This window comes from Humulus lupulus, chromosome 2 (assembly GCF_963169125.1).
Source record: "Humulus lupulus chromosome 2, drHumLupu1.1, whole genome shotgun sequence".
In the NCBI taxonomy this organism is placed as follows: domain Eukaryota; kingdom Viridiplantae; phylum Streptophyta; class Magnoliopsida; order Rosales; family Cannabaceae; genus Humulus; species Humulus lupulus.
In genome coordinates, this window is record NC_084794.1 from 280,134,795 (window position 1) to 280,144,392 (window position 9,598).

The following is a 9,598-nucleotide window of genomic DNA, read 5'->3' on the forward strand; positions in this document are numbered from 1 at the left end:
AAATACCATCTAAGGCTTTCCAATCCATGATTGAACACTTCAGTGAAGCCTTTATGACCCAGAACAACAACTTCCAGCAAATGCAACAATATTTGCAAACAAAAAATCCGAGCATCCAACCACTACAATTTCAGCCTGTAACCTTGGACATGAACATGATACAGTCCATGATGGCAAGCTTTCAACCATAGCAGCCACAACCACCACAACAACAACCACAATAGCAACCACCACAACAGCCCGGCGATAATGACTTTGGAATTGATTTTGATGACATTTAGTTTTATTAAGTTACTATTTTTAAATTATTAATATTTTGTGTTGTTTTTTTATTATGGAGACAACACTACTTATGTTTTGTTATCTTACATTTTGGAGAGTATGAATTTTGTTAAATTGGTTTTATTTATTTATTTAATTAATATTTAATAATTTATTAAATAAATTTTAATCAATATAATTAATTAAATATATATTTTTTAAAAATTGTATACCTACAATGACGACATGTCATCAGGCGCTGTAGATGGAGAGGTCGACGGACCTACAACGACCACATGTCGTCGCTGTAGAAGTTTTTTAAAATTCAAATTTCCAAATCTTGCACAACCAACAGCGACGACATGTTGTCGCAATATCACAGTCCAACTGAAAAAAAAAAAGGATTTCTTATTGCGACCGACATATCGTCGTTGTAATAAAACCCTACTACGACGACTACATTTTGTCGTCGCCATAGATTGCTACACATACAGACCTACAGCGATGCCGATGTTGTGACGACATGTCGTCGTTGTATACCTACAAGGACGAATTCTTGATCTACAGCGACGAATTTTGTAGCAATGGCTGCCAATGATCCCAATATTCCTGTGGAGGAAATTTTAGATGAATCTGAGTATCCCCGACGCCCTGGAAAGCAGCCTATGGTGAATTCTGACCTCGAAGAGAGAAGTGGTTCATCTGAATCTCGGGGACCACCTACCCCCAGGGACGACGAGGACATGTACTACAATCCTGAACGATACGTCCCGATAGTGGAACTCGAAAATCGCCAACTGCGAAAACAGTTGCCAGAAGCTAAGAAATGCAACAAAGAGTTAGTCAGACTAGTTGCTGAAGCGCAGGCGGCTCAAGCTCCACCTTTGCCAGATACCCAGGCTCCGCCTCTGCGGGACGTTAACATTCCACCACGTAGACAGCAAGGACGGCTGCGCAAAAATGCAGCCACCCGAAGAGTGAAGAAACCTTCGCCGCCGGCAGAGCAACCTGCTTCACCGAGAACCCAGAGAAGTAACTGGGCTGAAGGTCCTGCCAACCCAACTGCGAGGCACCAGCCGAGATAGGAAATAACCGAGTTCCCTCGAAGGCTCGAACTCGAAATCCTGGTACTGCGCAGAACATAGCAGAACCTGATCGAGCAAACTCAAGGCCTTCTAGGCCCCATAACGGATTGTAGCTACCATCGCCAATAAGGTACCCCCATAAATATATATAGAAGTATCACGATCAATTATTAGGAAATTTAGTATATATATTATGTATGTGTATTAATAGAAGTAAATTAACGAGAAACGTTAAATATAATATATCTACATTGATTAATTAACATAATATCCAAATTATGTATTAGTTTTTTCAAACAATAACAAGTTTCACATGTTTGATCATTTGAGCTAGCAGAACAACTAGTTATTATGATTAGTTCGGTGGTATATATAAAGTAAACAGTTTTCAAACATTTGCAATTATCTGTAATAAATCTTCCAAATAAAATTCAGTTTGTAAGGATATTATTTATTAATATTATCCATCCAATTAAATATTACGTAATAGAGCTGAAAAGATAATATTGAATTCTCTTACTGATTAGCTAAATATAGTTACATGGTATATCATTTTCACTATTATTTAATTTTTTTTTTTTAGTTTCACAGTTTTAACAACTTATCTAAACGTAAAAAACAAAATACTCTGAAACATCTTCTTCTTCTGCAACTATAAATACTTGATCACTTCAAACAAATCTCCAAGAAAGAATCAATTAAAGTTTAGTCAAATTAATAAATCAAATATGGGAAACTACAAAGCCAATATTAACGACAAGTTCTTGAATTCTGCTCTTATTTTTCATGTGGTTCTTGTATTTTGCATAACGCTCAGAGCAACCAACGTCGAAGCTCGACAACCGTTTGCATGTGACCCCCAGAACACATTCACCAAGGAACTAACCTTTTGTAAAACGACATTGCCTACAGATGTGAGAGTGAAAGACTTGATTGGACGGCTGACACTACAAGAAAAGATCAAGTTGTTGGTGAATACCGCTGCAGGGGTGCCAAGGCTTGGAATTCAGGCATACGAGTGGTGGTCGGAGGCCCTTCATGGGGTGGCAAATACTGGTCCCGGGACTAAGTTTGGTGGGGCCTTCCCTGGGGCCACTAGCTTCCCCCAAGTCATTACTACTGCTGCTTCTTTCAATGAGTCATTATGGCAAGAAATTGGGCGAGTACGTGATGAGTATATATAGATTATATGTGTATATATATATATATTGTTAAGTACTTATGATTCTATCAATAATGTAGGTTGTGTCTGATGAAGCAAGAGCAATGTATAATGGAGGACAGGCTGGACTGACATATTGGAGCCCAAATGTAAACATACTGAGAGACCCTCGGTGGGGACGAAGCCAAGAAACTCCTGGGGAAGACCCCATCTTGTCTGGAAAGTATGCGGCCAACTATGTCAAAGGACTCCAAGGCAATGGAGAAGGAAATCGCCTGAAGGTTGCTGCTTGCTGCAAGCACTACACGGCTTATGATCTTGACAATTGGAATGGTGTGGACCGCTACCATTACAATGCAAAGGTTAGCCAGCAGGATCTCGAAGAAACTTATAACGTACCATTCAAATCTTGTGTGTTGGAAGGAAATGTTGCAAGTGTGATGTGCTCCTACAATCAAGTCAATGGAATACCCACTTGTGCTAACCCTAATATCTTAAAAGACATAATTAGAGGTCAATGGAACCTCAATGGGTGAGTGCGATGGCCCCATTTCAAATATTTGTTTTATTGTCTAAACTATACTTAGTTATTGACTAACATTTTCAAACTTTGTTGGACACAAAACAGGTACATCGTTTCAGACTGTGATTCGGTTGGTGTCTTATATGATAGCCAACATTATACTAAGACTCCAGAAGAAGCAGCAGCTATTACAATTAAAGCTGGTATATGTGTATATTTTCATTTTATTATTAAATCGATATTTATAACACGAGTTAATTTACACACTTCATGGTACATATATAGGGCTGGATTTGGATTGTGGGCCATTCCTAAAGGACCACACAGAAGTAGCTGTAAATAGAAGTTTGGTAAGTGAGAATGACATCAACACAGCTCTCACTAACACAATCACGGTCCAAATGAGACTAGGCCTTTTTGATGGCGAACCATCTTCTCAGCCATTTGGAAACTTGGGCCCAAGTGATGTGTGCAGCCCGGGCCACCAACAGTTGGCCCTTGATGCTGCCCACCAAGGCATTGTTCTGCTAAAAAATCATGGGCGCACTTTACCACTCTCTACTAAACGCCATAAAACCATTGTTGTCATTGGGCCTAATTCTAATGTCACTGACACCATGATAGGAAACTACGCTGGTATACGTCTTCCATTCATCAACTCTTTTATTGATTTTGAACAAAGTCAATTAATGTAGGTTTTTCACAAGGCATGTTCCTAAGTATCATTCTATTTTTATTTGCTTAAGGTGTTCCTTGTGGTTATACCACACCTCTACAAGGAATTGGAAGGTATGCGAAAACCATCCACCAACCAGGTTGCAATGATGTTTCTTGTTACGACAATGAGCATTTAGGAGCTGCAGTGGCTGCAGCCGAACATGGTGATGCAACAGTATTAGTAATAGGCTTAGATCAATCCATAGAAGCGGAGTCTAGAGACAGAGTCGACATTCTCTTACCGGGACGGCAACAAGAGCTCATTTCTAGAGTTGCTGCTGCCTCTAAAGGTCCAACCATACTAGTCTTGATGTCTGGTGGGCCTGTTGATATCTCATTCGCAAAAAGGAATCCTCGCATTGGTGCCATCCTTTGGGTTGGATACCCTGGACAAGCTGGTGGAGCTGCTATTGCTGATGTTCTATTCGGTTCCAAGAATCCAGGTATAAATTTATCTAGTTTTAGTTGATGGTATATTATATGCGACTATATTATTTTAATGCGGCCAGACATAAGTTTAATTTTATTGTGTGACATTACTGGTTGAAGTTTTGATAATCATTTCATTTATAATTAACAATGGTTTGCCTTTAATTAGTTTCTTCTATATATTTCTCTTAATGTGGGTAATTATATTTTCTATCACTATAGATTTATATTCTTTTTTTTTTTTTTTAAATTGTAGGAGGAAAGCTTCCAATGACATGGTATCCCCAAAAGTACCTAGCTAAGGTTCCAATGACAATCATGGACCTTAGGCCGAATGCGAAATTAGGGTATCCTGGTAGAACTTATCGCTTCTATAAAGGCCCTGTTGTTTATCCTTTCGGTTATGGTCTAAGCTACACGAAATTCACTCATAAAGTAGTTGAGGCTCCTACACAAGTTCCTATTCCAATCGTCAACACACAATCCTTGACAAGTTTAAAAAATTTAAGTAAGAATGTTGAAGTCACCCACACAAATTGTAATTCGCTCTCTTTTGGAGTCCATATTGAGGTTCAAAATAATGGGTTAATGGATGGTACTCACACATTGCTTGTATTCTCAAGCCCACCCATTGGAAGAATGGTTGCCCAAAAGCAGCTGGTGGGCTTTCAAAAGGTACATTTAGGAGCTAACTCGCGACAACGAGTCACAGTCAATATTGATGTTTGCAAGCACTTAACTTTTGTGGACAAATTTGGAAATAGAAAGATTCCAATGGGGCAACATACACTTCACATTGGTGATGACATCAAGCACTTTATTTCCTTTCACGCAAATTTAAGACAATAATAAGATCATAAAATTATCAAAATTGATAGTTAAAATTATATTCGTTCTATATGAATCTTTATTTAATGTTAATTTCTGTATTGATTCCTACAAAATAAGCTCACTTGCTTCCGTAAAATGGGGATGCATACGATGTAATTTAAGTTATTTACAATAAAACAAAATATTTTATTATGTTTCTTTTTTTCTTATTTGTGAAATATTTTTGGATATGAATTTCTGATTTTTTAAGAATACTAATTGAATTTAACAAGCAATTTAATAAATGTGGAATGATTTAAACAATTCTTTGATAAGACATATATTATGATGTATTAGGACAGATTGTTGATGAATCAGAATATAATAACATAAAGTAAATAAACTAAAAGTAACGTGACACAATAAGTTTTTTACGTGGTTCGTAAAACCTAGTCCACGAGATCACTTAAAATCAATTAGTAAAGTCTCAATAATACAATAAGCAATTAACTTATACAAGATTAGACTCCCTCTAAATTCTTGTCGGAATCGTGAAGTACTCCACTTTAATAATCTGATTTTGATAAACACATAGAACACGAAATCTCTTCTAATCTTGATGAGCGCTAGCTTCCTCGTAAAGTGAGACTTAAGAAAATCTTCTCCCGAAGATTGTATGTCACGCTCACAAGCTTTATGACTTGTTTAAGAATAAACAACACAAAGCAAAACAAACAAACAAAGAGATAATTGGATTTTCTTACCATTTATAAAATTTCAAAATTAACACATAATTGGGAAAATATAGTCATTTAAAAAGTCAACCAATATTTGGATTTCACAATCTCCCCCTTTGGCAACTTTTTAGACAAATTATATTTTTAGCAATTTTGGCATAAAAATGTGCAACAAACAATTTGTTAGAAAAACAATTAAGTTCCTAAGAACCCCCCTACAAACAAGCACTAGAAAATATAGCACAAATTGTCAACTTTTTTAGAAAAGTTTGACAAGAGACAACCACACAACTCCCCTGAGTTGTACACAAAATTTAAAAAATACCAAGAATCTTGTTCTTTGGACATGGAACAAAAGTCAGATTTGACAGCATGAAGTTTTGATGTCTCAGGACTAACACCAGATGAAGCAGAGGAACTGGAAGCACTAGCAGAGGGATTGGGAGTACCAACAATCTTGGTTCGATTCATTGATTCCTACACACTAGGAAGCTCAAGAAAGAAAAACAACAGAGAAGAACCAAGGAAAAAATAACCAGAAAAAAATGATAGAGTGAGTAAATGAGAGAGTGATTTGGGGAATGTGGTACCAACGTGGGATATAGGCAAAACAAAATGGGTAGTTCTCCGATTTTGATTATGAGAGAAAAAAAGGAAAGTATTATCTTAATTGTGACCAAACTAGAAAGGGAAACCAAATATTTTTTTTCAAGAGTCCTTTTTCTCACACAAAACCATTAATATTCAAACAACCATTAACTTTAGAGAGAATAATGTTGACAAAAATAACACTTAATCAATTGGAAAAAAATTCAAGAAAGATTTTCAAACCGTACACAATTCATTCGGTTTTTTTCCCCCCTTATTTTTTCGATATTCCCATTTTTTTTTTGTATTTTTTTTTTATTATTGTATGACCATAAACATTTCCTTTTGTTGCTAACAAAAATTCAAAACCTAAAAAAAAATTACCAAACAATCAAAAATTAAATGAGTATTATAGTGTTATAAAAATTATTTGATCAATATAACATGCTCAAAAGTGTTGGAATAAAAATAAATTTTTTGAGAGCACAAAATATTTTTAGGAAAAACATTAACACAAATGATGAGACTTACAATTTTTACTTTTTCTTCATTAAGAACAGATATTATTGTGTGAAGTGTAAAAATAGGGTCATTGCCCATGTTGGCAATTTTTGCCTTTTTCTATAGTACCCAATGAAGACACTATCACACTACACCAGTGGTAGTCATTTTCCATGGTAGTGTATCATCTACATAGGTGTAATTAAACCGGCTCAACTTACTGAAAGTTGGCTTTCACACATTGGCATAGGTAGCACTATTCTCTCAGAGGAACCTGAAATTGAAAAAAATAAAAATTGTTAATTTTGCTCAATACACTCTTAGTAGGCGTTTTTCCAAAAATAAATCATGAATAAATTTTTATGTCAAAACCAACAAACTTAGCATGTCATATATCAAAAATAATTAATCTAACATAAAGTACTCACAAATTTTTTGAAAAACATTTGAAAATTGTTTTAGTAGGTATACAAATATTTGATAAGCAGCTAGGATGGTCAATAATAAAACAAAAATTACATGCTACAAATCCCCAAGGATTTCCTGAGGGAATCAAACCAAACTGAACCTAGGGACTTCGTGAAAATATCAGCAATTTTCTTGTCAATCTCAATGTATTCCAGGATCAATGTTCTATTTTCAACAAGCTCTCTAATAAAATGGTGCCTAATATCAATATGTTTTGTGCGTGAGTGATGAACTGGAATTTTAGAAATATTTATTGCACTAGTGATGTCACAAAAAATAGTTAAAGTATCAAATTCAAACCCATAGTCAATTTTTTCTCGTAAATAATCAACCCAAGTAAAACGAGAGAAGTCATCTACCCCACAAAAATGTATCTTTTTCCATTTAAGCTTTCAACTTGAATTGGACTCATTAGATCAATGTGAAGCAATTATAAGACCTTGGTGATATTCACATATGTGATACCTTTGTGAATGATGTTTAATTTCTTACCAAGTTGGATAGGTTCACACTTATCGGTAGATTCTCTACCCAACTTGGGTAAACCACGAACTATACCTGCATTTGACAATTTTTTCAAGTTTTTGAAATTAATGTGACAATGTTTTTCATGTCACAGATCAATAGAATTTCTTGTGGTAGTGTGACATGATATATTTTGAGAGAGAGTATAGCAATTATCAACTGATATGAAACCTTTTAGAACACAATTTCCATTTTGATTAATCACACTACAATTATCACAAGAAAAATTAGCAGTGTATCCTTTATCATAAATTTGACTTATGCTAATTAAATTAGCCTTCAATCCATCAACCAACAGAAAAATAATTTAGCTCAGGTAGCCCTTCCAAATTTAGGGTTCCTTTTCCAAGAACTTTACCTGTCACACTATCACCAAACGTTATTGTACAACATTTCATAGATTTAAAATTGATGAGTATGTTCTCGTCCCTTTTCATATGTCTAGAACATCCACTATCAAAGTACCAATAATTAGATGTATGAGTTCTATGGCATGTAAAAGCAGCAAGACAATTATTCACATCCGTTTTTACCCACATTTGTTTAGGCACATGATGTTTCTTCTGCACCTTTTTGAAATTCACATGATGAAAATAATTTGAATTGAAAAAATCCATCTTTTTAAGACACTTTGCTCGAATGTGACCCTTGACTCCACAAAAATGGCAAGTGGGAATGAATTTCTTAGTCCTTTCATGGGACGTAAGATTCTTATGTATCTGACTCTTTGTTGATGAGACATTTTGAGATGTTGATGGATCGGAAACCTACAAAGTTAGATCAGAAGAAAAAATAGGTAATGAACAGGCTTGAACAAACATAGTTTTTCCTTTTGATTGAGACCCTTTAGATCCCAACCCATCATTGTTTCGCTGACCTGGATTCTACACCTCCTCAAAGATAGTAGATCCTGGATTAATCATATTAACATTTTTCTTTATAAGATCAAGCTCCAAATTCCCTAATGTGGTTTAGTTAACCAGGGCGTTACAGTTTATTTAAGTTTCTATTAAAAATCGCAGCTTAAAAAACTTTAGTATTTGATTCAAGTTCATCATTTCTATAAGAAAAAAATTTGATAATCTTTACATTTGATCAATTTAAAGCACATAATTTAACCCATTCATCATACATTTTCTTGTAAGATTCTTCTAGCAAATCTTCATTGATTTCTGATTCATCAGAATTAGTGTCAGCAATATCATTAGTACATGTCGTATCAATAGTAACTTAATATTGTTTAGGCAAAAAAGTTATTTATTAACCTGCAAAAAAAAAAAAGACTAAAGAACACATATGCCAAAACAACATGTTCACCATCTTCATCATATTTTCAAAGTCATTATCACTTCAAGTAGCATTCATACCTTTTTTATTTCGTTTCAAGGTACTTGCACATTCTGACTGAATGTGACCAAAATCATCACACTCCATGCATTGAACTCCCTTTTTATTGTTAGGAACAAAAGGTTTAGAAGATGTGATCCCTTTTGAGAATTTAGAAAAATTCTTTTATTGCCCAATTTTTTCATCAATTTTAGAAAATTTCTTGTCAATAGAGCCAACTCATTATCATCTTCATCATCTGAACTAGCTTTTCTGAACTTTTCAATGCAATATATTTTTTTTATTTCTTTTACATTGTTCGGCTTTTCTTTTTGTCTGGTCTGTTGATTCAATTCAAAAATTCGTAAAGATTCCATTAGTTCTTCCACTTTCATGGAATTCAGATCTTTGGCCTACTCCATTGTTGTTAGCTTGGTGCTAAACCTGACAGGTGAAACACGAACAA

At 34.9% G+C, this 9,598-nt stretch overlaps 2 protein-coding genes across 2 annotated transcripts; both read left to right on the forward strand.

The window, feature by feature from the left end:
• Positions 1-2,074: 2,074 nt before the first annotated feature.
• Positions 2,075-2,530, forward strand: LOC133815560 (beta-D-xylosidase 1-like). The gene has a single exon (XM_062248383.1). It carries the CDS (start codon positions 2,075-2,077, stop codon positions 2,528-2,530), a length of 456 nt encoding a protein of 151 aa, XP_062104367.1.
• Positions 2,531-2,597: 67 nt separating this feature from the next.
• Positions 2,598-9,030, forward strand: LOC133816730 (beta-D-xylosidase 1-like). The gene is made up of 6 exons (XM_062249066.1): positions 2,598-3,040; positions 3,137-3,234; positions 3,317-3,667; positions 3,778-4,191; positions 4,434-4,979; positions 8,926-9,030. Exons 1-6 carry the CDS (start codon positions 2,613-2,615, stop codon positions 8,973-8,975), a joined length of 1,887 nt encoding a protein of 628 aa, XP_062105050.1. The 5' UTR covers positions 2,598-2,612; the 3' UTR covers positions 8,976-9,030.
• The last annotated feature ends 568 nt before the right edge of the window (positions 9,031-9,598 follow it).

Excerpts from the sequence above, each read along its gene's own strand:
- LOC133815560 (XM_062248383.1), top strand. The coding sequence starts at position 2,075 with ATGGGAAACTACAAAGCCAATATTAACGACAAGTTCTTGAATTCTGCT.
- LOC133816730 (XM_062249066.1), top strand. The coding sequence starts at position 2,613 with ATGTATAATGGAGGACAGGCTGGACTGACATATTGGAGCCCAAATGTA. Across the intron at positions 3,668-3,777 it reads CATGATAGGAAACTACGCTG|GTGTTCCTTGTGGTTATACC; the intron begins GTATACGTCTTC and ends TATTTGCTTAAG. Across the intron at positions 4,192-4,433 it reads ATTCGGTTCCAAGAATCCAG|GAGGAAAGCTTCCAATGACA; the intron begins GTATAAATTTAT and ends TTTAAATTGTAG.